This window comes from Rhinolophus sinicus, linkage group LG04 (assembly GCF_036562045.2).
Source record: "Rhinolophus sinicus isolate RSC01 linkage group LG04, ASM3656204v1, whole genome shotgun sequence".
Taxonomy (NCBI): Eukaryota; Metazoa; Chordata; class Mammalia; order Chiroptera; family Rhinolophidae; genus Rhinolophus; species Rhinolophus sinicus.
The window spans coordinates 97,292,802-97,320,735 of record NC_133754.1 but is presented as its reverse complement, the minus strand read 5'-3'; the positions used below and the strand labels follow the sequence as shown (position 1 = coordinate 97,320,735).

Sequence of the window (27,934 nt, the reverse complement as noted above, 5' to 3'; positions counted from 1 at the left end):
ATCATCTTTAGTACTGTATAAAACTAAAGTAATATTATAGACAAAGTTTTTAAGAAAATTTTATAAAAATTCCTCCTTTAAAACTAAACTATTATAAAGATTTGGCTTATAATTTTAAATTTATTAAAGCAAAAGGTCTAAAGTGTGCTATCATTTCAAAAATGGTACAATTTAAAGGGTTAACTTTTTAAAAAATTCTGTTACCATGCATCGGATTAAAATACAAATAAAAATATTTGGTAATCTCAAGTAAACTCAGAGATTAGACTCAGATTTGGATGCTTTAAATTTAACAAATGTTTTTGAATGCCAACAAATGATTATATTTGCTTGATTAGTTGGAAAAAGTGCACTTATATTTCACTTAATATTATTACATGTGGTACAAAATATTCAGAACCAAATTCTTTTATTTATAATATTTCATAAACAAACAGTTCCCTGTATTTAGAAAGAACAAATATAAGTTAATAATGCAGTGGCTAAAAAACATTTAAAACATACATAAAATTAAAGCAGTGCAAGATAATTTTGCTACTAAGGATGTTTTTATTCTGCTGTGCTGTTTATAGTGGTCAAGAGGTGGAAACAAAGTAAATGTCCAACAAAAGAGGATGGGTTAAACAAACTATGCACATACACACAATGAAGTCCTATGTAATCCTACTAAACATGATGTAGAAGGAATAGGTATATGAAAACGGAAAGTTGTTCATAATGTACTATTACTTGGATCTTTTGAAAAAGAATAGATATTATCCATGGTTGTGTCTGGGCATGATTATGAATTATTTTAGTCTTTTTCACTTATAGGTAATTACAGCTATTTCTGCAATAAGCATCAATACTTCTGTCCCATAAATGAACAAATACTTTACTTGGGTCTAGATATCCAGATAGATGAACTGGTAATAAAAAGTTACCTTGACATTTTCATGAATAGACTGAAGTTGTGCAGCTAAAGCTACAAATGTTTGATAAATTTTCTGCATAGCCATTGACAGATCTATAAAAGAAAATTATGTTATCACACAAATACATATAACACAATCAGTATTATTTTTCTATTACTTGAGTCCAATTTTTGGTACAGTTAATGTGTATGAGGTAAAAAACTACATCAGTATTTCCATGAATAAGAGAAGATAGTAGTGAGCAGACTGAGAGAAGGACGTCTACATCAGAAATCTGGGGAGGGGAGGAGGCCCAAGACTTCTGCCCTTATTAGCACAGTAATAATTCATAATAAAGCATTTTGTACTTATAGGGAACAAAGATCTAAACAAGGACTTTTGAGGAAATTTTCTCATGGAAGCTTAAGACAATTACTAGTAGTTATCTAGAATATCTACTATATTAACAAGAGCTCAACCGCTCTCTTACCAAAAAAACAACAACAAAAAAATAGTGCTATCAAAAAAAATTACCACAGAAAGCATGTTACCTTGAGGAGTTATATGTGAGTTGTTTGCTTGAGTGGCAAGATGGTTTTCTAGTTCTTCAATCTGCTGCCTGTACTGCTGAAGCTGTACCTCAAACTGCTGAACCAAAATTCTGAAGTAGCTGTATAAAAACATATACAAAGTTAGAGCAAAGTTTTAAAAGCATTGTTTTCTTTATATCCAAACTACCAAATAAATAAATATATGCCCCCATTAAAGTAGAGCCTCTGAATTAGCCTGATGACATCATGTATTTTTAAGTGGTGCAAATATTACTGAAACAAAAACCCAAACACAAGTTATCAAAAAAAAGGATGTATATCCTTACTCCAATCATGAAATATCCAATTAACGGATAATCTATAAAGTAACCTAATACTTTTCAAAAGTATCAAGGTTGTCAAAGACAGGAAAGACTGAGTCACTGTTACAGATTGGAAGAGATTACGTAGAAATAACAACTAAATGCAATGTGAATAGGAGTCTAGAGTACAAAAAGTACATTAGTAGAAAATAGGTTTCTGGAACAGAAAAAGCACATTAGTGAAAAAGTCAGTATAATTAAAATAAGTTCGTAATTTGGTTAATTATTTGTGCCGATGTTAATTTCCTGTTTGTGATAATTATAGTATGATTATGTGGTATGTTAACAATAAAGGAAGAAGGGTAAAGGATGTAAGGAAATTCTTTGTACTACCATTTTTTCAAGTTTTCTATAAGTCTAAAATAAGTTTAAAATAAAAAGCGTTTTAAAAGTGTAATTGTTAGCCAGATTTTTACAATCAAGCATTTACACTTCTTATATTTATAGTCTGAATTTACAATCTGAAATACCATTTATAATCTGAAAACACTATAGTGTATTACAGAAAGAGCATGTAATTACTACTACAATTCTGATAAATTTAACCAGAGAATGCTAGAAAGATAAAAAGGGACTTTGAATAGCATGCAAACAGTCTGTCATTCTGTAAGAAATGGAGAACTGTGAAAGCCTTTTGCAGTGGAAAATGATACATTTCAACCCATTTCAAAACTAGCTCTGAAGGAAGCATGAAGAACAAAACAGACGGATAAAATGCTAGAAGTCCAGCAAGGAAGCACATCCTACGCTAATCCAAATACGATAACAGTATCACTGTCATTTTTAATTTCTTGATTTTGTTCATTGTACTGTGGTTATGAAAGAGAATATCCTTATGTTTAAGAAATATACAGGAAAGTACTTAAGCATAAAGCGCATCATGTCTGCAAATAACTCAAGCTGTTCAGGGAAAAAAACATACATATACATATAGAGAACAAGGAACAAAAATAGTAAAAATGCTAACGTGTAAGGAATCTGGATGAAAGACATACGGGAATTCTTTGTTTTATTCTTAAAACTTTTCTACCAGTCCGAAATTATAATAAAAAGCTAAAAGAAAATAAAAGTGAGGGGCCAGGAGTCAAACAGACCTGTACCACTCACAAGCACAGGACTTCACTGCTCTGTGCCTCAGGCTCCGTCCTCACCTCTAAAACAGGAATGCGAACAGCTGTAGAAGTTTTGTGGAAAGTGAGATAAAGCATGTAAAGTGCTAAGTGCACTATTTGGCATGTGGTAAGCATTTGATAAATTTATTAGCTATTATTATCCCTAGCAACATGAAAGGATATAAAAAAAAGAGACAAGATATGTCACATGTATGATGACTAGATGGATACACAAAGCTGGGTGAGGAGATTACAGCTGGAATTTCATAAATTTAATTTTACTTATCTACATTTTCTAATTTTTCTTCCTAAAGATTTATTAACTATGTAAATGAAAGCTGTGCTAATAAGTGAGTTAAACTATATTTAGCGTGCGATGTTTAAGAAAGGGACTATTACAAAATTATTTTTAAATTAAAAGTCCTAATGGGTAAAAAATAAATTTCTACTAAAAAAAACTGGAATAGACCCCGTAGGTAACATGCAAATGAAGTATAACAGCGTAAGAGTGGTTAAAAGCACAAAGCTTAGTCTTCACTTATCCTTCAATTAAATTGGGATAATGAACTCCCCCTTTAGGGTTATCAGAATTAAATTTAAAAATCCACGTAAAGTGCTTATTAACCCAGGCTTGCTACCTGTAAACTAAAAATGTTTAGCCTGTATATTGTCCTGACTGTTCTGCTTTTTTAAAGAGAGAAACTGTAGGGACAGAGTCCCAGAGAGCAGTTTCTAGGCTCATGGCCTCACGTGGAAAGGTGCTGGCTCGGGGTAGTAGATGGCCGTCAGCTCTGCCTAGTTGGCCATCAGCTGTAACCAGGTAGCCAACTAGCCACTGATAGAACTGCTGCAGCTGCGCTGGTTAGTCAGTGAGTCAGTTGGTTGGTTGGCAGACAGAGAAGCGGACAGCAGGTTGCGGGTCGTGTGACTCCAGCCTCCAGTGAGACTATAGTGGTATGACTCCCCTACCTATGGCTCCGTGGGTGTTCCTTTTTGACCTCACCATATCCTGCGTTCTTATGTGGGGAGCGGGACTAGAGACCCCGCAGGCCGCCTCGCACTACAAATGGTGCAGCAAGCAGGGTCCCCCGCACGACAAAAACATTTGTTGAAAGACTTCCAGCAACTTACTCAGCCGGAGCTGTATTTTCATGTTGGAATCCAGGTGGTGTTTTCTGGGTTCTTAACGCTATTTCAGCATTCTTTAACTCCTAATGTATCAGAGGTTAAAAAAACAAAACAAAAAAGGGCCAATTAAAAGTTAGGCTAAAAATACCAACTATCTCTGGTTTGAAACTTCAAATGACACCGTTTGTGGAGGTTCGCACTCTGAGAACATGGCATGGATGAAGCTGCTTTACAAGTTGCTAAAACCTCTCTCCCAAGACAAACTACACTTTTAGCAAACTATGACAAATATATAATGAGCTGCTGATCTATTTTCAGAAACTCTGGATTTCTGTAGGACTCACGAAGTTACTTCATCCACAGTGAAAGACTGTCCTACTATTTAAAAACCTTTAATATAAATGTAAAAACACTATTTTAAAAAGCAAGGTAGGATTAATGTTGAGACTGACGGTGGCAGCAGTTAACACTCTAGGTACTTACTGTGGACCAAGCACTATGTCCAAGGCTTTACTTTTATTATCATGGTTCATCCTCAACAATAACCCTAAAATGTAGTAATGTTTCCCTTTTTACAGAGGAAGAAATGGAGTCAGAGACATTAGTAATTTGCCTAAAACCATGGAGCTCGAAGACCTGAGAATTGAACCTAAACAGCCCAACTTTGTTAAAGCTTACACACTTAACTATTTTTAAATGACCTACAGCTGTTCCCCAATGCCATTTCTATGTCCTAGTCAACAGTCTTTCCAGACTGATGTTCGGTTTTAATCCATTACACTTCACATTCCTATTATTTCATGGCTTTTTTAACTTCTATTTAAGTTTCCCTTATTTAAAACAAACAAAGAAAAGGTATCTTACCTTAACTTCATATTCCCTGTAGCAAACTCTAGCCCTCATTTTACTACCAAGCTGTTAAGTCTCCAAGTCTCTAACTGTTCTCTTCATCTGCTTTTCATTCTTCAGCTCAGGTTTCCATCCTTTCAGACCCCAGTACAAATGCCCTAGGGTGGTCGGGACCATTCAGACTTGGACCCCTGCCTACTGACCCTTGCCAGGCGGGACTCTTACTCAGTGCTCCGCTAATAGTAAACTGTTTCTGGATACTCAAACATACCCTTTTCCTCCCTCCATGCCTTTGCCTGTTATCCTTCCTCCCAGCCTGGTGGACAACACCTAAGTGTGTTTCAAGACCCAATACAAAGATATCCTACTTTGGACAGACGATAAAAGTGCCCACATGAGCCCTCTGTGCCTCTATCACACCTTGTACTGAACATATTACCTGACTGACTTAACTCACTCTCTCTAGACTATTGTGTTTTGATCCCAAATGCCTGTTCAAATGCTCTTCACATAAGAGATCCTTAAAAACACATCCTGAATGCATGGACTGGCAATGACTTCAACAAACCATCTGACACCCACCCCACCCCAAAAAGAGCTTTAATCACCCTACTTATTTAAACTCTTGAGTTATGTACCAAAAATGATGTCTATAAATGATTTTGCTTCCTTAAGTTCTACTAATTGCTTATATTTCCCAGAAAGGCTTTCTTTCTGAATAAAAGGTTTTGGTTTAAATAAGCTTGATAACTACTTCACTAATGGAGTCAGAACACGTTTTTTTCCAATGGTAATGCACCAGACTGCACTAATTCCTGTACATTAGAAATAAGAATTTCTTTGATATCTCCTATTAAATTTTCTAACCTCAACTCAGAATTTCTTTTTGCCTAAGGAAACTTTCTTTGACTCATCCTCTACTTCATTTGCTACCTTTATGTTTCACCCAATCTTTTATTATTTCATTTACCCTACTCGACTTTGGAGTTGTGTTTTTATCTCTAGAAGACTGGTCTTAACAAGCCTGGTATGTAACAAGTATTCCACAAATATTTGTGAATAGAATCACATTGTTAGAGTGACAATGGATCCTATTACAGCATTCATTTCTTTTTCTTGAGTTTAACTTATTATTTTGCTAATGAATTTTTCCATATAATTTCATATTTCACATATGAAATTTATCATTTCATGTAATATTTGATGAGAATCTAAACATTCTCCAGTCTAAAAGCATTACTAAGATTTTCTTCCTCCTAGAAAAAACATATCTGATAACATATAAAAGAATAAGTGGCAAGGAAACATGGGGGAATACTTAATTTTTATTTAACCAAAGAATTCGTAAATGACTAGGAAATCTGAAAGCAGAAAAATAAAGTCTAAATTCCCTTTAAACGTCATACTTTAGAATAGCTATCTTAGTAACACATTTTTATTAAAAACATCACAAAGTATTTTCCAATAGTTGACTTCAAAACACCTATGCAGGTACAAACTTCCAGTTATAAAACAAGTAAGTCTTGGGGATGTAATGTACAGCATAGTGACGATAGTTAATAATACTATACTGTATATATGAAAGGTGCTAAGAGAGTAGATCTTCAAAGTTCTCATCCCAAGGGGAAAAATTAAATTTGTAACTATGTGTGATGATGGATGTTAACTAGCCTTACTGTGGTGATCATTTCACAATATATATAAATACTGATCATTATGTTGTACACCTATAACTAATGTTACATGTCAACTATATTTCAATTAAAGACACATAAGCACCTTTAAAATTTTTACTTAAAATATTATCACTTCATCTATGAAAAGCATAGACCTCAGATAAGCCCACATTAGAAAGAACTAGATATTATAGATTTCATATGTATTATATATTAGACCATCGGGATAAAAAACAAGCAGAAAGGAGTACCAGAAGATACTCGCCTCAATACCATCTTTACTAAGACCTGAGACCAGCAGCTCATCAGATTTAAGACCTAAAGGGTATAATTTTTATTTAATAACTGACAGATTAAAAATACATTTTTTTCTATCTGTTCTCCTATCACATAACCATTATGCCATAAGCACTCTTACGGAACAAAGCAATTAGCAACATAAGCTCGGGTTAGATTACCAGGGTCTGAATCCAAGTTCTCCCACTTAGTAACAAAGCACTCTGCCTGTTTTCTTATTTATATAATGAAGATAATAGTACCTACCTCACAGGGCAGTCAAGAAAATCCCATCTTAAGGTAAATACATATAAATTTTAGGATACTGACTCATCCACAGTAGGCACTCAATAAAAACTAGTAAATATTATTATAGCAATTTAAAAATATGTGAACCATATGGTTTTCTTACAGTATGTCCATATTAAACTTTATAATTTAAAAAAAGACCTATTTCCATTTGAAACAAACAACCCCTAGGATAAAATGACTTTACATTAGTTTACCTGAGCAGTTTCTATTTTCAATTTGTCAATATTGAGAGTGTTTCTCTGTAATCCACTGGCAGCCAATGACAGAAGCTGCTTCAGAGCTTTAATATCTTCTTGTACTTTAAGCATTGCTTTCGAAGACATTCTACTAATCTCTTCTTGGACCTGTTTCTGTTCCTTCACAAATTTCCTTAAAATTAAAACAGAACTGAGTTTAAAAAAAAAAAACATACCTTTGGCTCCCTACAGGGAAAAAGTACATTTACAACAGGCTGGTCGGAGTCTTTAAGTGTTTTAAGAAGCAAAAAATAAAAATTTACCTACAGTTCACGTGCTGTTTCACAAAATGGCAGTTACAGAATTTTAATTCCTGTTGTTCTGCTTTCACTCTCATTTCTAAAAGCATTAAAATTTTAACCAAGGTAAAATGTTTAGAAGGAAGAGGATTTGTTCCCCCTAAATTATACTCTCTAGCATTCTTCAAGTATGATTTATCTAATCATATTTGACACACTTACTGGAGATTTTCAACATCCTGGCAGATGACAGAAGGTAGATTTTCATCCTTCAGTGCTTTACTATCCCTAAGAAAAATATTAAAACCATTGAGATTATAAAAAGCTGACAGTTGAGTTTTACTAGAGCGTGTGTTAAGATACAAGAAAATAAAGCAAGTATGCCCCACTTACAGATTTCTTGGATGATTTCAAAGTTCTTTATAAAGAACAATAAACTTCCTGACCTATAAAATTACTTTAACAATTCATCTGACATGGAGATTTCTTTTCTAAGAACACTGGCATCTATGTAAGCGCGTGTGACTAATTGTTTAAGAAAAAAATCAGAAAATACTATAGATTGCATGAGATATTCAACTAACTTCTCCTGGTTCAAAAATTCTATGATTGGCATTTTATTCAGTTAAAAAATATTAAAGCATGCATTAAAGAAAGTCTACAAAACTTTGTACAAGACGCACACAGTATTTATTATTTTATAACTTTTCAATTTTTCCTTCAACAAAATAAGACCTAGTAATAGCTTTAGAGAATCCTAAATATATAATGAAGACAGGAATAAGTGAAATTTGACATACTGTAATGGATTCATGAGTTAATTTCAGTCACAGGTTTGCTGCTACTTCCTGGATATAACCCTAGGCAAGTATCAGTCTCTCTAAGCTTCCTCACTAATGTAATAGGGCTAAAATATACACAAGATGTTTGGGAGGAGTCAACTTAATTACTTATTTACAAATGCTTTCTTTAAAATAATACAAATTAGGTGAGAAATATAGAAATAATGATTTTCAAACACGTGTATGATGTATACAGAGGCTATCATTCCTCTTCATAATCAGGAAATAAATAGTACTGGTATAGTAACACATATATGAAATAAAAATACACACTCACACATATATTTTCATCTATATATATAAAAGATGCTCCAAGAGTAAAGTGCCATGAGTTATTCAATATTTAACTACTTAAACAAATACACACATACATTTATATTTATTTTCATTATTTGGGAAAAGCCAACCACTTCCTAGAAAGAACTGGTTACACATTTTTTTAACAATCTTTCTAGAACATATGTTTATTATTTTATTTTCGACAAAAACTAGTTAAACTTTTTTCTAAATGCCTATATGGTTTCATTTACTTCCAACCATACCATTTGCCTACAATGTAATAAATAAAACTCTTTAATTAAAACATTTTAAAAGTTAAATTGTAAACTTACTCTGGTCTTGTTCCTGTTTTATCACCTAGAAAATTCAAGAAGCTATGTGTAAAAAATAGGTAATTCGATATATTGCAAATACAAGTTTTAAGTGAATGAAAACTAAGATATAAACAGAAATCGTTAAGCACTTCTTCGACTGCCTCTTAAACAGTGTACAATGTCAGGGCTTGTCAGAAAGTCCAAACATAGTGTGTTATAGAGACACATTTATGTACCAGTAAACACAGTTATGTGGCTGATTTGCATCAATTTTTTTCAAGGGCAAGAATCTTCCTGGTTTCAACTATCTTCCACGAAAAATATTCCTGCCTAGCAGTTTCACTTCTAAGAGCTTGACTTGATACTTTTTAATTTAAGGCACAATCACTATGGAACACTAAAATATGTCAGATTACCTGAACGTCTGTAAATATTTTACAAAACCAGCAAATCTTTTTAAAAATGAGAAGTTTTTAATGTCTGCAGATATATCAACAGCTCTCTATAATAACACCTGTCTGACTGTTATCATTAATAGTATACATACATCTAAAAGTAGAAATGTAAAAATGCTCCTTCAGCTAAATGATGCAGTGACTCACTTGCTGCTTTTCCAAAATTTATTTCTGGCTATAAAAATAATAGCTGCTTATTTAAGAAAGCATAGAAAATGCAGAGACACAGAAAATTTCATCCCACCAGAGAGCCTCAATGGTTCCTTCCAGCCTTTTTCTGCACTTACACATACATTTTTAAAAGCAATCAGGATTACCATGTTATACTTTATTTTCTCAGCATGCTCTGAATACTTTCCATGTCAATTAAAATGACTTTAAATGACCATAGAGTACATAGATGGTGCAGCTGTATCATAACTTTATGCCCAACCCTTTTCTTAGGTTATTATCATTTACTATAGAAATAACGCTGCTACAATGAATGTATTTATCTACAAATACTTGTGTATTACTTTATTTGTATTCCAAGAATTAACAGGTCAAAGAGTACGCCAGGGAAGCCTGTGACATATCACACCAAATTGATCCCAAAAGACAATTGTCCCAATGTACCTTCCCGTCTACTAGGACTAAGAGTTCCCATTCCATCACACCCTCAACAATGAACACTTGTAAAAAAATAAATCATTGGCAGTATGTAAGTAAAAAAAATGCCACTTCCTTATAATCTTAATTCATGTTCCTGACAGTACTAAATGAAGTAAAACATTTATTTCAAATGTTAATTATTCAAGTGCTTTTCTCCATTTGTGAACTCCCTATTCTTGCTATTTGCACATTTTTGAGGTATTTTTCTTGACTTCTAAAAGCTATTTCAGCATGTACTAATTCTTTGTGTCACATATATCATATTTCATGTCTGTTTCTAAAATTAGATTCTAAGACACATCTCGATTTCAGAAATGTTAAAATGTAAAACAATAATCATTTAGGAACCAAGTATTTTCCTTTCAATTTGTCATTTATCTTTTACCTTTGTACATGTTTCTTTTTGTTTACCTTTTTAATCCAACTGTAATTTATTTTTCCATATTTTCTATTTCATTGATTCTAAGGTTGTTGTTTTTTTCCCTTTCAAGTTTAACATTTCTGAAACTGGCAGCCATGTTCTATAGACAGTGTCTTAGATTTGTGAGGCAATAATATAAAGTAGGGATTTAATTTTTGTTCCAAATAGTTCAACTTTTTTACTAACTACTGTATTATTTTGTTATTTGTTTGATATTCCATTTTTATCACATTTTACAAAAGTTACCATGCACACAACCATGCGTATATAAAACCCAGGCAATTTAGCTCCAGAGTTGACACTCTTTAAACTACAATACGTTGGCTCTCCCTATGAAGATGCCCAATATTGATACTTCCCAGAATAAAAGAACTAGAAATAAACACTAAATTATCATATATCCATTCATAAAATTGATATTAAGCAGCATTAAAGTATTTTGGAAGAATTACACACATTTACAAACACTTGTGATACATGAGAAATAACAGGTTTCAAAACAATACATCATGATCCCAAATAAAAAAATATACAATACACACATTAAGATAGCTACGTTAAGACACAGGCACATACAAATCTGTTTTCTACAAAAACAAAATCTTAAGTGCACAACACACAAAATGTTTTAAATATTATGCAAAATACTTAAAAGTAAAGGAATTTATAGTTAACTGTCTTCCAGACATAGGAATTTAAATCCCCTCAACAGGACTGTTAAAACATAAAATGACAATAACGTTCCTTACTTTTTTTATCTGATGAGCTGCTAAAATCTATGCCACCAAGGCCTTCATTGCCTGCAGTTGAAGTCGCTGCTGTGGTTCCCAAAGTCAAGCCTAGAGCATTCTGTCCAAGTCCTGCAAATAAGCCAAACATCATTTACAAAGTTCACGGAAGTCTTTATAACCATTTCTCCTCCTGACCAAAGCACTCAAATGCTCTTAAGCCAGATCCCAGATTTTCTTCCTATTTGATTTAGGCAAATAACACAAAACAAGTGTAGAGCATGCTCTGGACAAAGACTAACAGGCTTCCCTGAAGTCAGTGGTGCATGTAGTTTGGATGATGGGATTTTTCTTTATTAAAAGGCTCAGAGTGTACCTGTTAATTTGACATATGTGGACACTCAATTTTTCAGTTGTTTTTAATTCCTCTCTACAAAACCAGTTTTAGTTTATATATTTTCAGGTGAATATATCATATTTTCCAATCATTGTTTGGAATTACATACTTTTAATATAATCTAGTATTGGACGTATTCATTAACTCAATAGAGAATCCTTTCACATTGTATATATATATATATATATATATATATATATCAAATCATGCATACTTTAAATATCTTACAATTTTATTTGTCAATGATACCTCATTAAAGGTGGGGAAAAATAAATAGATAAATATCTAGCATGAATTTATAAGATTTTAGTATAATGTAAAGCAAATAGTTTCACTATGAATAAAATTTAAAGAACTGATAATTAGAAGTCCTACAGTTCAAACATCAAAATGTCATACTCCCAAGTTCTTTTCATAAAATTCAAAAAAAGTACATTTCATTTACATAAAGCCTACCTCACTGATAAAAGGAATTAAAGGGCCTAAATATAGCTAATCTTAAGTCATTAATATATACTTTTGAATCAAACAGCAGAATTTCAAAAAGCTTGTATTGTGAAATCATCTAAGTCCATACAGTCCCAAGCTGAGACTACTGTGGTTCTTAGACAAGATGCTATTTACTTTAAAAACAGAGAAAACAGTAGTATGTCCTGATCAGAGCATGGGATAACTGAAAACTGGATTTAAATCCTGGCAATCTATGAAAAAATATAGCTAAATAAACGTTACTAATTTTTGTAAAATCAATGGCACCTTTAAGTTAACACAGATAAAATTAAGCATTGAATATTATGTCAAGAGCTAAGAAAAATCAGAACAGATGTAAAAACTCAATAACGAGACACAAAAACAACGCTTTACCTCCCCTTTCTATAATGTTTGTGTTTAGCTCTCATAGGACTCTTTGGGAGAGATGTTTAAATATTTAACCTGCAAAGAAATGTATGTTATAGGCATCTGCTGACTTGGTTATTAGAAAATATTTTCAATACCTATAAAGTTAGACAATAATGACAAAGGTAAGTATTTGAAATATCAATACAAATTTGAACACTACAAATTTCTATACGTTGTCCTGACCAACTCCTTTTCTCCCTTTGTACTGACTTGGAATTTCTCCATTAAATGTAGTATCTGAATAGAGGGCACCATAGAGTGACAGCTTTAACAGCAAACATCATGTCATAGTCCGTCATGACTATCGCACAACCAAGGGATGCATTACGTACATATCAGGTGCTCAGTGAAACTTCTGAAATTAAATAGTCATTATAAATTAATTGTAAGCGGGCATTTTCCCGCCAAATCGCATCGTAACGCGGGGCGTTTTGACATTTTCTCGCCAAAATTAGACTTTCCGTAAAATATTCATATCTTTCGATCTATTTGATATTTTTCTATGAAACTTTCAGTGTTTTAGTTTAAAAAGAGGTCTCTATTTATTTACTTTGCAAAATTTTTGCCGGTTCCAACTAGAGGCGATATGACAAGTTTACTCGTTTCCCGCAAAAAATGTGTTAAATTAACCTGAGTATTATTGGAAATTCTGTGATTTCAACATGTACCAACTTTTCCTAATCTGTAAATAGTTAAACAGAAATTCTTGCTGATACGTTATTATGTGAGATAATTACACAATTTCTTCAAAGAAGAGAAAAGCTTTTCTCACTTGCACAAGGCCCCCCTGGTTTTCTTATATGGCATTAGCTATAGCCAGTGTTCAAAACATCTGCCGAATCCTTAACATGAGGTTAATTTCAAAGTAAGCCTGAAATGAGAAATCAATCTGAGATATAAAGTATTCAGTGTTCTCTGCCAGGTGAACTTATACTTCAGTATTTTGCCTGACTGTATTAGTTATTTAATATTTGTATTTTAAAATTTTATCTTCAGAGCATGCTACTACCTCTCCTGATGTCTACAATGGAAAGCCATTCCTAGAACCGGGGCTTAAAAGGTCAAGGTGTCCTACAATGAATGGAGACACAAAATGATCTAAGACCATTCAACTTTTTTATTAAAAAGACAGGTTTCTCTAGAAACCTTACTGACTCTTTAAACAGGTCCCTCTTTGTTTTTCTAGTCAGTCAATATTGAGAAACAGGAAAATTTATTTCTAAAATATGGCTAAGAGATCCAATTATGCATGAAAAACATTAATTCAGTTTTCATACTAAAAGGAAAACACACAGGTTAACAAGACAAAGTGATCTGCTCAAAATGCCAAAATAAAGCAAATTTAAACATAAGTATTTACTATTTTTGGAGAGTAAATGCCATCATTTACCTGATGCTGCTGTGTTTGCACTCTGGAAAAGTGAACTTCCCAAACCAGCTAGGGCTCCCCCTAAGGAAAGGCCTGTTGATGCAGTCGTAGTTGTGGCTGTCGTTCCACCCAAATTATTTAGGGTGAACCCTGTGGATGCTTTAAAAAGAGAGACTGTAAGCCTTCAAAAGGAAACACACTTCTAAGAACACCACAGAAAACACAAACACTTTCTTTAAAAACAAAACAAAACAGATGTCCATGGTAAGACTGGATCTTGGGAAAAACTACTCAATAAAGATAAAATTATATATACTTAAGAATAAAGAGAAATAGTACCTTCAAAGCAAGAACCAGTGACAGAGAAAAGGGCTTTGGATAATATAATTACAGAATGGTATCAGGTACCTGATTTTAGACAGTAATAGAGTTTTCAGCCCAGGCCACCAACTCCACCTTCAAATTTGAATGAATCTAAGCCAGGCAAGGTTTGTGCAAAGTCCTTATCCTTCCCTGTCACCAAAATGCTCTTTGAAAACAAAGTAGATATTAACAGTTTTACATTAAACCTCTTTCACCCTCTCCCCTGCTTTGCTCTGTAAAGACCAACTTCCAAGATGGCCTCTGCTTCTTTAATGCCCAATCCTGATCTTTTTCACAATCAGTAATTTAGGGCAAAGTTGCTGAATGATTGAAATAAAGTTTCCCAAACTGAAGTTATCTTTAATAAAGGTGGATACCCATGTTCACTAACCAAATAAAATTAAAACTGAACCATAACATGCGACTTTCTCTCATTCCACCTCACCTGCTGGGGTTGATGTCAGAGCAGACGAAAGAGTAAGACCACTGGCTGAGGTAGAAGTAACAGGCAGAGTAAATGGGGTGGCAGACGCTGCAGGCTTACTGAAGCCTAAACTGAAGCCTGTCGTAGAAGCAGATGTAGTGGCTGGCGTTCCTGTGGGGGTAAAAAACGAAACATTTTACCATAACTGTGTACGTATTACACCATTACTCAGGATCCCTAAAAGTCTGTGATTCTACTTCTTCTAGCTAGAATAAGGAAGTACTTGTGTATGAACAAGAGAGAAAAATATAAATGTTGGGACCAAATTAAAGTGAATATTGAAAAGATGGCCCTTTGAATTAAAAAAAGCAAAAGAAAATTCAATCAATGTGGTGATACTGAAATCCATCTTCAGTTGTACCACGAGATTGACCTAAAACAGCATTTATCCTTCCTTTCCTTTACACTCGGCACAACAATAGTCCCTCTTCTCCCAGACTATTTAAACTATTTTTGCTGCTCAAATTCCCCTCTTCCTTCTGGCTTCTGTTTCCGTCATCTCCCAGCTCTCTTCCAGCTCTTCACTGTGCCACTCCACTCAGTCCACTTTTATAGATCTCCTTCCTGTGTTCACTTCTTAAATGATACCTCGTATGGTTCCCTTCCTGCTCCCTTACTTCCGGAAAGATCTCACCTCCTTTCAGAATGTCAACTATAGGCACATGGGTCAAAATCTACATCTGAGTCTGAATTGGCTGTCTCTACCTGGATGTCCCCTACCTTTCTCCCTATAAAAAAACTTTCCTAAACCCCTCACCGTGGTCAATTCAATTGCCCAAGCCAGAAACCCCAATCCTCCTTGACACACCTTCTGTCCCCTGCATTCTACTGGTCACAAATCCTGCCAGTTCTCCTTCAGACATAGCCCAGGGATACAGGCATCCTCAAAACCTTAGTTTAGGCCATCTCTCAAGAACTATTACAGTCACTTCTTAATTTGTTTCTCTGTTGTCAGTCTCCTCCAACCTCTAATCTATTCTTGGAATTATCTCAGTTACTTGAGAGAGAGAGAGAGAGAGAGAGCGAGAGAGAGAGAGAGAACAAAATATCTTGGTGATTCCCCAACTTAAGGTTCCTATTAGCTCTACACTGTCTCTAAAATAGAATCTAAACAGTCGGCACACAACCACCTTGCTTATCTGGTCCCAACTGCTCCTCAAATCTTCTCCCTACCATTCCTACCTGTGAATCCTAAACTCCAGGAATGCAGTATTTTTCCTATTTTCCTGGATCCTCTTATGACTGGGTCGTTGCACTTTCCACTCCTCCGTCTAGAATAATGTTTCCTGCCCCCAAAATGAACTCCAACTCTCTTCTTCCTTGGTGCCTTTCATACACGTTTTAGAGCATGTATCCGATTACACGAGAACACGTGAATACACCCACCTGTTCCCTTCACCTCACAACAGACTGAGTGTCTTGCCCACGCACTCAGCAGTTCCTGATATTGGCAACATCCCCACCAGCAGCACCACCATCAAATCAACAGGTCATACTCAATGTTCAAGGCATTATGTACACCCAAGGCCAGTTAAGAAGTAGTAGCTGAGCAAAAATGTAAAAGAAGTATGAATGACCTGCACTTTGGCTTCTCCTGTAATCACTAAGCAAAAAGAAGCCAAAAGTATGCTTCTGGATTGCCTTAATCAAAACTGGAAATTCCTGCCAGAATACAGTGCTTTGAAATCATGTATGAGTTCTACAATCTCAGAAATTAAGAGGATCCAAATGCTTGCCCTGTAGCCAATTCTGCAAAACTCTGGTGGTAAACAGATGTGTTTTCTGTTGATAACAGGTAAGTATCATCCAAGTGAAGACAATCCACCAATCTTTAATTTTAAATTAATTTAATTGTAATTGATTTTCCTCGATGCCCTTTCATTCTTTCATTTCCTTTCACAGTATTTACTGCCATCCAGATTCAAGGCAGGCTATCACCCTAATTATTCACATTCCCTTCGGCATATCACTATAGAAAACTATGAAGCTGCTGAGATGGAAGGAAATCTCAAAACTTGTTATAGTCCAATACCCTCATTTTATAAATAACTAACAGCTGCCAGATATGACTAAGGCCTCACAACTATTTAGAGGTACAACCGGGGCTTAATTCCAAGACTTCTGGCCTACAGTTGGGTGCTGTTTCCACTAGAAGGACCTGAATGACTGAAAAATGTACTGTGAAATAAATTTCCACAGAAAAACTATTTCTGTATTTTTTTTTAATTAAAAAGGGACTATATAGTTAACTGATTTTTAAAAAAAAAAATACTCAAATGCTGAAAAGTTCTTTAATAAGTCAGCATCTCTGATCTTTATTCAGTTCCTTACATGCTTCCTTCTATACTCCAGCTCTGCAAGATATTACGAAAGAGTAGAAAACCAGATTTGGGTTCTTTCCTCAGAAATTCTTACCCAGCGTTAACCCTGTAGATATAGCTATTGCTACTCCTGGGGACAAAAGAGAAATAAAATTTAATGGAATATGACATTTTTTATGTTTGTCATAAGGGTAAAACTTGGAATCACCCTCAGGGAGTGAGAACACTGCTAATAAGACCAATAGGTATCACAATTTTTTCTTGCATCATACCACTAATATAAGCATTCTTCCTATAGCACTGGTTTCCATATTGCAAGCTGTACATAATTAGATTAATTGGGGAGTAAGGCTTATAAAATGCAAACTATTGCTTATAACAAAATTAGGGTAGGAGGAAAAAAAGCTACTCCAGGCAAGACACCGGCACACAGAGCTGTCTCAAGAAGTTCTCTGGCTGGGCTCAGATTTACTCCTGAACTTCTTTCATTTTCTATGCGTGGCTGTGAAAAGCGTTACAATCAAAGCTAGAAGGTCATTGCAAAAGGTGGTAACAGAGACCAAGAGGCTCTAAGGTAGAGAATAAAGGATAAATAAGGAAGCAACTCCAGTGAAACATAGTTTTAGCTTATAGCAAAAAACCTGTATTTAAAAAAAAACTTTTTATTAAAATGTCTACCCTTACCTCTTGCCCTTTTCCCAGTGAAACAATGGTTTCAATAATACAACAATTTAAAACATGTCTTAGGAATGTAAATTGCTACAGCAAAACAGGATGCTGACTGTCCTATGTATACTAAATTAATGTCAAATACCAAAATGGCAAACTTGATTTAACAATCTTCACTAAGGTAAAACACTGCATTATACAATCTAATGTAAACACTTAAATTATTTAATTCATTATGTTTAAAGAGCTATAACTTCTCTATATCTTCTTTAATTCCGTAAGTGTGGTGTGTGTGTGTTCCCTCACACTAAAGTAGATCACCGCTGATGACCGGGCCTGTCACTGGCCCTTCGTTCCACATCCCTGTATTTCTTTTCACCTTAGTATCTACCATTTTTTAGGTCCACCTTCAATGATGATCCGTGTAGAGGGAGGAGACACAGTACAGAACCTGAAAAGGGATAAAATCCCAAATCTACTCCCTGCCAATGTAGCAATCCTCCTTACCTGTACTTGTTCCTCCTAGAGTGAACCCAGTGGCAGCTTTAGATCCGAAGAGTCCGGTTCCGAAACCACCTGAAGAAGCAGATGTAGTGACTGGAGTCGTGGTGCTTCCGAGAGTTCCAAAACTGAGCCCCACAGAAGGGGTGCTTGTTTATAAAAAAAACAAACAAAAAAAGACAAACACAAAATAAAGTCTACTAGAGCCAATATTTACGTAAGAAAAATGAAAATTAAGTCTTCAAGGTTAATTATTTTCTTTCATTTAACGCATCCTATACATCTCCATAGGATACAAACGGAATTAACAATTTGAACCAAATTTAAGTATTTTTCAGTTCTCTTCAAAAATAAATTCACATATAAAATTAGTCTTTAAAAATACATTAACAACCTTCAAGAAAAGCATAATCTAGAGCAATCAGGATTTCAGATCCCAAGTAATCACAGACAGGACCACACATATTCCACTTTCACCCGTTTTATTTTTGAAAGCGAGCATATTTTAAAACAGCCATAAGGAAATCCTGGAATGCGGATCATTTTCCTTTTGAACTCATGTGCAGTTCACATTACTAAATCCATCTGTTCTTCTTCCCTAACTACCGTACTAATATAAAGAAAGTATGACATACCCAGAAATAGAAAAGGTATTCTAAATTGTCGTCACCACCTCTCCTACGCTACATTACCTCATGCGTGGGGTGGGGGTGGGGTTAGGTTTTTCTGCCACAGAAAAAGCAGTAAGGACTGAGGGGAGGGAGACGGATAAGAACAAGCATATCCTGGCAAGAGTAAAATGCAAAGCAAAATTACGCGCTATTATCAAGCGTATGTGTTCATCAGCAGAAATCCTCTTCAGAGTTTTTCAAACCTTAAAAAGAGCAACTGATAATAACAAGTGATGTGAACAAAGTTCACAACTTTTCAACTATTCTTATCAAGACACAGAGGCTCCAACTTGCTATAGACAGGTGGGAGGTTTATGGAAATAGGGGGGAAACCATGACAACTTGACAATTCAAAAATTATGTGAGTGTTAAGAGATGTGACATGTGTAACATAATGGGAAATCCCACTCATCCTATATATGTATCTTCATTACTTCTCTCCCTGCCCTTCCATACACATATAATCACCATGAGAAAACCCAATGTCAGTTTTTAAAATGTTTAAAAGCCTGGGGTATCTCGATTGAAGGGGAAGGCAGTAGTGCTGTGTCTGGATTCCAGTACCAGTTCCCATGTGCTGATACCTGTGTGACATTACTTAATAACAGTACCCACTTAACAGGATTTTTTTGTAAAGATTAAGAGGTTACACAGAGTGAATTAACTTCACTCCATACATGTTGTTACTATTATCATTAGGAACACTTACAAGTTCAACTAAACACATTAGGTACTAAACACATTAGATACACATTACATAATTTTGTGGTATTATGCCACAAAAATCAGTGAGGTAGAACTTGAAATCAATCGTCAGCACACACTGAGTAGGAAAAAGAGGGCATACCGTAATTGTGTCTTAGTTTACCACTAATTTTAAAAATGATATGTCATGCAGGGACTCTGGTCTCACTCCCCGCACAAGAACGCAGGACATGGTGAGGCCAAAAAGGAACAATGAAGCCATAGGTAGGGGAGTCATACCATTATACTCTCACTGGCGGCTGGGTTGGAGACACAGGAGGCAGAAGCCACACGATCCGCAACCTGCCGTCCGCTCTGCCAACCAAACAACCCCATGTTACCTGCAATCTGCTTGCTGACCACGCTTACTAGCTGCAATCCGCCATCCGCTTCTCTGCCAACCAACCCCTTGCTAACTGCAATCAGCGCTTGCTAGCTCAGCCACGGCAGTTATATCACTGGCTAATGGCTAACCAGTTACAGCTGACGGCCAACCAGCCACAGCTGATGGTCATCTATCATCCGAGCCAGCACCTTTCCACGTGAGGCCGAGAGCCTGGAAACTGCTCTGTGGGACTCCGTCCCCACATGATACCTAGGAACACGTGTGTGTGCCCTGTTGCATGAAGTACAGGGAGAGGGCTGTCAGAGCAGGGCTACAAGGTCTCACTGACAAAGCGCAGATCTTTAAACACTTAAACTCAATTTGAAAGGTATTTTAAGAAATATTATTGGTAAATTTTGATGACATCAAATTAAGGAAATATGCTCTCCTTCCTCCCAAACAAATCCCATTTTTACTGCTAATCCATAAACATACAAAAGATATGCAGTGAAAGTGTGTATTTTTAGACAATTAAAACATTTAAAATTTTTTGACAAGATACCTGAAGACACAATGAAGTGTTGCATAACTGAAGTTGAAAACATTACCAAAGAAATACATCAAAGTGAAACCTTCTTACTCTACCAGAGAACAAAAGAGAAATGTCAATGTGGCAGAGAAATTTACTTACTTTAAAAAAAACAAAAAGCGACCCCAGACCTGACCAATTATTGCCAGTATTTGCCAATGATTCGACAGGATGTGTAGTAGAAAAGCCAAGTTGACACCAGCGGGTCAGGAATGTTATTTGAACTTCCCCAGCTTGCCTTACTGTGGACTTAGGAGATGACGTAATAGCTAACATTTATTGAGCACTTACCAAGTGCCAGACATGATGCTACATATTTTATATGCTTTATCTCATACAACAACTCTGAGGTAAACATATTATTATTCCCCTTTTGCAAAGGTGGGAACTGAGACCTGGAGAGAACCCTCCCCAGAATGAGACCAAATCACCAAGTGGAACGAGGGGCAGTCAGGCTGCCAAACCAGTATTGCAGAGAGATGTTAGACTGCTTCTCCTTTTATTAATTTATCCAAGCCGTTCTAAAATGTGTGTAAAATTTTCTAATTTATTACCAATAAATAACTCATTTACTCTATCATTCAACAAGTACTTCTTAAAGCCCTTCTTATGGGCCAGGCACTGTCATAGGGACTAAGCACTGAAGATGGAATGATAATTAACTCACACCCTGCCCTCTGGAAGTTTCCAGCCAGTGAAACAGATTGATCAATCATTCAACAAGTATGTACTCAGCTCCAATATTCTACTGGAAAAACAGTATGAAAAGGTCTCCACCCTCATGGAGCATACATTCTATTTCTGGGATCAGACAATAAACAAGTCAACAAAAAGATAATGAACTGATTACAATTGTGGTAAGTGCTATGGTACAGGGTGCTATGAGGATGGACAGCTCTCCTGCACTGAGAGGTCAGAAAAGGCCTCTGGGGAAGTAAACAAGTGAGTCCCAAAAGTAGGCATTAGCTTGGCACATGGGTAAGGAGGTGGTAGAGGAATTCCAAGCAGAGGAACCTGCCCTAAAGTGTGATGGGATTTGGCCAAGCCCACCTCAGGAACTGAGAAAAGAGCCACATTGCTAAAGCAGTGTTTTTGAAACTAAGATCAGGACCCATCAGAAGGTATAAAATTGTAACAGCATTTTTAAAAAATGAAATGCAACAGAATAGAAAATATCAAAGGGCATCTCAGGAGATATCTTTCTCTGAAACATTGTTACTTGTGTTCCTGAACTGGGTGACAATATGTTATTTTTTACAGTGGGTCTGGACCACTGAATTGGAGCAAACTGAAACGATGGGCCTGATCAGGATGAGCCAGCCTAAGAGGGTCCAGGTTATTTGGGTCTTGTGGACCGTAGCAAGATTTATTTTTACTTCATTCCAATGATAGTGGAAAAATCATTGAAGGGGGCAATGCGAATTTAAAATATATCAACCTGGCTACAATGTAGTAAAAAAAGAGACACATAAAAGTAGATTTTTGAGACAGCAATTGGGATTTCATTGAACTAATCTAAGTAGGAGATGATGGAAGCAGTTCTCATTTAACAAGAGAAAGGTCACAGGCTGAAAACCTGGCAGGAATCTTAAGTACTTTCATAAGAATGTAAGTGTCAGGAGAGCAGGACTCTTATCTTACCACCTAAAACAAATATTTATTGGACATAGGAGTATGTCCAATAAATATTTGTTCCACAAATGACAAGAGCTTGCAACAGGGTGGTAGCATTGGAAATGAAGCAAATAGAAAATGAAGAATTCTAATTATCAGGTCTCGCTGATTACGTGTGTAGAGTGAGAGAAAAGGAGGTATTAAGGAAAACTTCCAGATTTCTGACTTGACTGTATAGTCTGTGGTTCCCGCCTCCCTTTTAAATGCAGACAATGCTGAAGGAATTTTTTTCTCTTTAATCTACAACCATTCTTCAAGCCTCACATCTTGTAACTCACCCTATGATTTAATGAACTCCTCCACCTTTATCTTCGAAATATTTAGTTCTAAAGTTTAAATCTGTCATCGCTAAAATGATCATTATTTTAATTGCCTCTTTCTGGACTTACGCTAACCAAATTTTTGTCCCACTTAGGGTGCAGCAGATTACACACAAACGATGAATGTTACCTACGTTTTGCAATTTAATCAAGGCAATGTAAGTCATTAAAACACTACATCCCCACTTTACTAACTTGCATACTGTCCAAAATTATCACCAATAAATGCTGTAAAACGTATTTAAAACAAATAAACAAAAAGGACAGATAGGGTCCCATGAGGCACAAAGACTTGAAACCTCCTCGTTAACTACAAAATCATTAATGCACTGTAATGTCTAAAACCGTATATCCTGCAATGGAATCTGAATTATCAGGGAGAAACTTTTATTTGTCCTCCTTAAAATTTTCTATTAATTGTTTTTTTCCAAAACCCCACACAATAAGCTACAATTTCATTCATTCGTTTAACATTCATTCTGTGCCTAAGACTGACGAATTGCTAGGACTCGGATGTCAAATCCCAGCCAGATCTCACTCGGCAGTAACAATGTACGAACCATCGTGGATTCTGGGGACCTCACAACACAGAGACCATCCACGCTCCTCTCAACCAGGCCGTCAGTAGGGCCCGAGCCGGGAAGCGAGAGGCGAGGCCTACGAAGCTGGCGCGAGGCAATTCTTTTTCTCCAAGCCAGAGGGAAGAGAGGCGGGACCACCCCGCGAGGGCCTCGCGGGGAGGACCCGGGCCCGGAAGGAGAGGAAGTGCGGTTACCTAGACGCCCCTGTCCCGAAGGAGAAACCGCCGCCTGTGCCGGTCCCGCCGGCGGCCACGGTGGTGGAGCCCAGCGTGCCGGTCCCGAAGGAGAACCCCGTCGACATGACTGCCCGGGGCTCAGCGCCGTCAGCAAGCGGAAAGGAGTCTGGGGACGCTCTTCTCGCCTCAAAGCCGAGGCGGGCCGCACAGCATCGCTCTCCCCCAGCCCGGACCTGCCCGGCGGGAACCTCAAACCCCAGCAGCAACGACGATAAGGCCTGGGTGGGCGGAGCAACCACTCAAGAGCACCTTCCGGCGCTGGGCGCGCGCACGCAGCCCACCGGAAGCGAGACCGCCGTGCAGGGAACCCTGGGATGCGGGGTGGGGTCGACGTGTCGCGCAGAGCACCCTGGGACAAGGCGGAGTTGGTGCTCTGCTTACTTTAGAGGTAGGCTCACAGGTTTCTATACAAACGGAACCATTTCGCTTTTAATCAGCCTCTATGCTGACGTAATCTGTACTCTATGGCTTTGGAATCTCAATTGTTGCTTATATCGTTGCTTACTGCCAAAAACGATGCGCAGAATCTCAGAGGTGAAAAGATCCTGTTGAGTATTCCAAGCCCCTCTTACAGAAAAGGAAGCGATTTTAGTCTTTTGGTGTCTGCCACCCCTTAAAGGACGGCGACTGTGTCTGCTTCCTGACAGGAAATCAATCGATAATAATTCACTCATCCGTTCAACGACGTGAGCATCACATTCTTGCTCCATGGCGAGCGGAGCCCGATGCCCCGACACCGAGAAAGTTGAGAAGTGCGTCCTTTTGTGGGTGGCGTAGGCCGCCCTGTTCGCTGTGCTGAGCAAACAACTGGCCAAGCCCCTGGATGTCTAAGAATGTAGTCAAGTCTACAAAGGGTGTCAGCGTAAGAGTGTGAGACCCCGCCCGCCGCGGCCGCTTCCTCCAGATTTTGCGGCGCTCCGACGCCACGGTGCCACCTGCTAGAGGAACTGCAGAGTGGAAGGGATAAGAAAACTACGGAAACAAGTACAACTTAAGGTGATATTTAAGTGTTCTATGAGCAACCCTCAAACATAAGAAAAATACGGGTTCAAAGAAAAGATCCCCTCTGGCGGAAGGATCCGGAAAGACTGCCAGGCGGTGGTGCATTTGAGATGCTGCCATTGGAATGTGGACCTTTAATTTTCCATCAGGGATTGTTACATTGCTCCTGCAAATGGTGTTCCTACCTACGATTTCTTCCAGTAAAATTAATCCCATAGCAACCACCAGATTTGCTTTCCTAAAACAGAATTCTCACCTCCACACTGCTTTGATAAAACAACAACAACAAAAAAAAAACCTCAGTGGTTCTAGTTTGGCACTCAGTGTCCCCCACGTGACCAATATTACTAACCTCACATCTCACAACTGCCCTTAATGTAGCACTTTGTACTGCGTTGAGCTTGGGAATTGCCACCTGCTATGAGCTTAATTGTGTCCCTCCAAAATTCATTCAAATCAGAGTGGTTTGAGTTGTGCCGCAGTAACCCAAAAACATGCCACAGGAGCACTGCAGAGATGGAAACTGCAATGTTTGATGAACAGTATTACAATCTACCACATGCCTCTAAATGGTTGGTCCTTAAAGACCCTTTCTCTGACGATTTCTGTTTGTCCCGTTAGCAAAAAGAAAAGAAAACACATCTTTATGTCCTATTTAAATAAAACTCCAATGAAAGTATAAGCCCAATTACTTGGTTATTAAATTGAAAAGTAGACAGTAAAATGGTAACATAATTTTCATGCCTATTTATGCATTTATGCCTAAAACCTGTGCAGCCAGGCAAAACCATGGAGCACTGGAATTTGGCTTAACCTTCCTTACCTAGTGTGAGTGACATGCTATTGTAAAGGATGTTCCAAATATTCCTCTTTGACATTGTGGAACCTGAACTATGTATCAATTCTATGTGAATTACTGCTTTCCACGATGAAGCAAGTTATTCAGATTTCTAAATTCTATGGCAAGCCACTTTGCTTCCTCCTGGCTTTTTGTATATTGTGAGAATTCTGGTAAGAAATTCCACCTTTTGCCGATTTACTGGCTATATAATGACGTTGTTAATGTCATAATCAAATTGAATGATCTGAAATGCAATAGCACTATAATTTTAATTTTGGTTTGCATTAAAATATCTAAATGGGCTTGCTTTGATGGTATGCTCAGATCAGGTTAACCCTTTGAGAAGTATCAGTTGAAAGGCTCTGACACAGAACGGAAGTTGCAATCTGAAGTCTATTTAAAGGGATCTGTAATATGTGTGGTCTGATCCTATGAAATATACAAGAGAAGATTATCCTTTAGAGACTATATATAACCAGTTGCTCTCTATCTTGAATTTATTCTCAGAAGGGGTCTAAAATCCCTTTAAATTTTCAAAAGATTCAACAACAATAAAATTTATAGAGCAATTGATCAATAATGCAAATGTGCAAAATGTTAACAATTCGTGACTCTACAAGCAAGGTATATTTGTTGTTCAATTGTACTCTTCCAACTTCATTTTGGTATGAAATTTTTCAAAATAAAACATTAAGGGGGAAGCTAAAGCTAATACCAAAAGTTTCCAACCAAGGATCAGAATAGTAATGACCGGTTTCCCGATGAAGTTTTCACCTATAACCCAAGAAAAAAACGGAAGCTATATAGGGATTTTCCATGAAGCTAAACATATTTAACTCAACATGTGGTCATTTATTTTGAAATTATGTCCTTCCTGTTGGTGAGTGTGGGGGGCGGGAAATGAAAAAGTTGCTTCATAGTGGATAAAGATAAGATCAGGAAAAGAAACTTGGCAATGTCAAATAAAATTAATGAAGGAAGCTATCTTGTTGCCACCAATTTTCATTTTTCCTTAAAAAAAAAAAAATCCCACTTTTGTTTAAGGTGGCACACTAACCAGATAAACGACTACATACCCCAGCTTCTTTTACAAGTAAATGTGACTAATTAGATGTCAGTGGGAGACATGAGATAAGAGTTCCAGTGTGACTTATTTAGAAGAGGAAGTAACTGGCATTCTCCCTTCCTACCGCCTGGAACTTAGACACATGAGTGGGTCTCCAACAGCCATCTTGGACTGTGAAGAACTTAAGAACAAAAGTCATATGCTAAGGAGGGTGTAGCAGAAAAATAGTATAAATGTAGGTATTTGATCATATCATAGAGCCAGCATACCAACTCTGGTCTGCTTACCTTCACATCTCTTTCAAATGAGTTAAAAATTGCCTTCTGTATTGTTCAAGCCATTATAGTTGGGTCTCTATTATTCATAGCTAAATTTAGTATATCATCTTGAGTAGGAATCCACATAAAAGATGTTGGTTGCAAGGAATAGAAAACTTATCAAAGTAGTTCAAGCATGAGTGTGTATATGTGAGGGAATGTGTGAAGACAGTGTAATTATACAGATACAGGGAAGTTTCAAGAAAATCTAAAAACAGAAATGGCCAGACCTCAGTATATCAGATACCAAGACCTAGCTCGTAAGAAATGAACTGAAAAGTGTTGTACTTCAGAGAATTGAGATTTCTAGGTCACAGTGGATGGGGGACACATCAACTGATTGAGTGCCAAGGGAGAAAGATGCGGACATTCAGGGATCTGCCACACAAAAATCAGTGATGCCAGATAGTAATGGGACTAGTATAGTAAGATCTGAGTCTCAGGCAGAAAACACAGGAGTTAGCAAGCAAATGGGGAGAAGATGGAATAAGTTTGTCAAAATAGATTCCCCTTCCCCTCTGTCCCCACCTCCATCTGCACTGTTACCAAAACTGGGGAGTATAGGGAAAGAGGAGAACTTTGAATTGGATACAAGGGCAAATTTTTATTTATATTAGACTGGACTCTGACTGCTAAAAATCAGATTGTTCTAAAACCCAAGAGTGACTAGCAGTTCTCTAGGAGCTCATGCTCCTACTGAGGAGAAGCAGAAGGGGAGCAGACAAAGCAGGCTTGAAGGAAAGCGGTGAAGAGAAAGAAAGCTGCTGCCTGCTTCACCCTGTAAGAACCCAGTGTTCCATAAAGTGGTTACACAGCATAGAGCATGACCGACCACTGCATCAGCCAATGTCAATAGCAGGCACAAATAGACCAGACACAGCTACCACTTGGGTAAATCATCAATATCTACTCATTAAAGGATTCACAGAAAAGATCACACAGGATACACAGAAAAATAATTTAAAAATTCTTTAAAACAATGAGGAGCAAGCTTTCAAATTTCCAAATCCTGAAAGAGTGAGGGTCACATTGACCTTCTGGAAACATAGTAATATGTCTCCCTCCAATAGAGCATGAAACTGAAGCAGTCCTGTATGTCAGCTAACCTGAATATATGCACTTCGCTAAGCCACGTGCACCTCTTCAATTGCAGCGTTATAGAAAACATAAGATCAACATACATGATACAGTATACAGTGCACTACAGTAAGAACAATTGTTTTATCCTTCACTCAGTCTC

The 27,934-nt window shown here is 36.8% G+C and overlaps 1 protein-coding gene across 3 annotated transcripts in view; it reads right to left on the bottom strand.

The window, feature by feature from the left end:
• Positions 1 to 23,747, bottom strand: part of NUP58 (nucleoporin 58) — a 51,841-nt gene extending 28,094 nt beyond the window's left edge. For all 3 annotated transcript variants that reach the window (XM_019736447.2, XM_019736445.2, XM_019736446.2), the window contains exons 1-11: positions 23,427 to 23,747; positions 18,335 to 18,477; positions 14,799 to 14,948; positions 14,012 to 14,149; positions 11,346 to 11,456; positions 9,088 to 9,112; positions 7,857 to 7,922; positions 7,354 to 7,528; positions 4,050 to 4,129; positions 1,445 to 1,563; positions 924 to 1,006 (exon numbers count right to left, since the gene is read on the bottom strand). In XM_019736447.2, the coding sequence (XP_019592006.2) occupies positions 924 to 1,006; positions 1,445 to 1,563; positions 4,050 to 4,129; positions 7,354 to 7,528; positions 7,857 to 7,922; positions 9,088 to 9,112; positions 11,346 to 11,456; positions 14,012 to 14,149; positions 14,799 to 14,948; positions 18,335 to 18,477; positions 23,427 to 23,533 (1,197 nt within the window). In that variant the 5' untranslated portion in view covers positions 23,534 to 23,747. The remainder of the gene's footprint in view (positions 1 to 923; positions 1,007 to 1,444; positions 1,564 to 4,049; positions 4,130 to 7,353; positions 7,529 to 7,856; positions 7,923 to 9,087; positions 9,113 to 11,345; positions 11,457 to 14,011; positions 14,150 to 14,798; positions 14,949 to 18,334; positions 18,478 to 23,426) is intronic.
• Positions 23,748 to 27,934: the final 4,187 nt, after the last annotated feature.